Source organism: Austrofundulus limnaeus, unplaced genomic scaffold (assembly GCF_001266775.1).
Source record: "Austrofundulus limnaeus strain Quisiro unplaced genomic scaffold, Austrofundulus_limnaeus-1.0 Scaffold304, whole genome shotgun sequence".
Taxonomy (NCBI): domain Eukaryota; kingdom Metazoa; phylum Chordata; class Actinopteri; order Cyprinodontiformes; family Rivulidae; genus Austrofundulus; species Austrofundulus limnaeus.
Genome location: NW_013952706.1, coordinates 636,037 through 636,605, shown reverse-complemented (window position 1 = coordinate 636,605; position 569 = coordinate 636,037). Strand labels below are relative to the sequence as shown.

At 50.4% G+C, this 569-nt stretch overlaps 1 protein-coding gene across 1 annotated transcript; it reads right to left on the bottom strand.

Moving 5' to 3' along the window:
• LOC106526999 (uncharacterized) lies at nucleotides 1-569 on the bottom strand (the record flags this gene model as incomplete). The annotated part of the gene is given in 1 exon segment (XM_014021749.1): nucleotides 1-569. A coding segment is annotated over 1 exon segment (547 nt), but the record flags the coding sequence as incomplete, so codon positions are not given.

Sequence of the window (569 nt, the reverse complement as noted above, 5' to 3'; positions counted from 1 at the left end):
GGGCTCGCTCCTCTCGACTCGGATGCTGTCCTTTCTTCCAAAACACCAATACGTCCTGTAAAGCAGGATCCGCCTGCTGCAAAGCACAAAGTTCAGCTGTAGTATGCTGTGGCAAAACTGCAACGACTGCTTGGGTTGCCTCAACTGTTTCAAACCCCAAAGCTTCCTGCAATGCTCTAGGCATAGCTGTACCCAGAAGCATGACTTTCACATCTGGTAGGTCAGGTGGATGTTGGCGAGAAAGCGCATCAGCATTGGTGTTACTCCGACCTGACCGATACTTGATCTCAAAATCAAAAGATGCTAGCTGAGCAGCCCACCTCTGTTCAGTGGCCGCCAATTTAGCGGTGGACAGATGACTGAGAGGGTTGTTATCAGTGTAGACAATACATTTGTTCCCCAACAGATACTCTCTAAACTTGTCAGTCATGGCCCACTTAAGGGCCAGAAACTCAAGCTTCATGGAGCTGTAATTTGCCATGTTTCGCTCTGTGGGTCTCAAGCCTCGACTGGCATAAGCAATCGGTCTCACCTTGCCTCCCTGCATCTGGGAGAGGACTGCTCCCAGG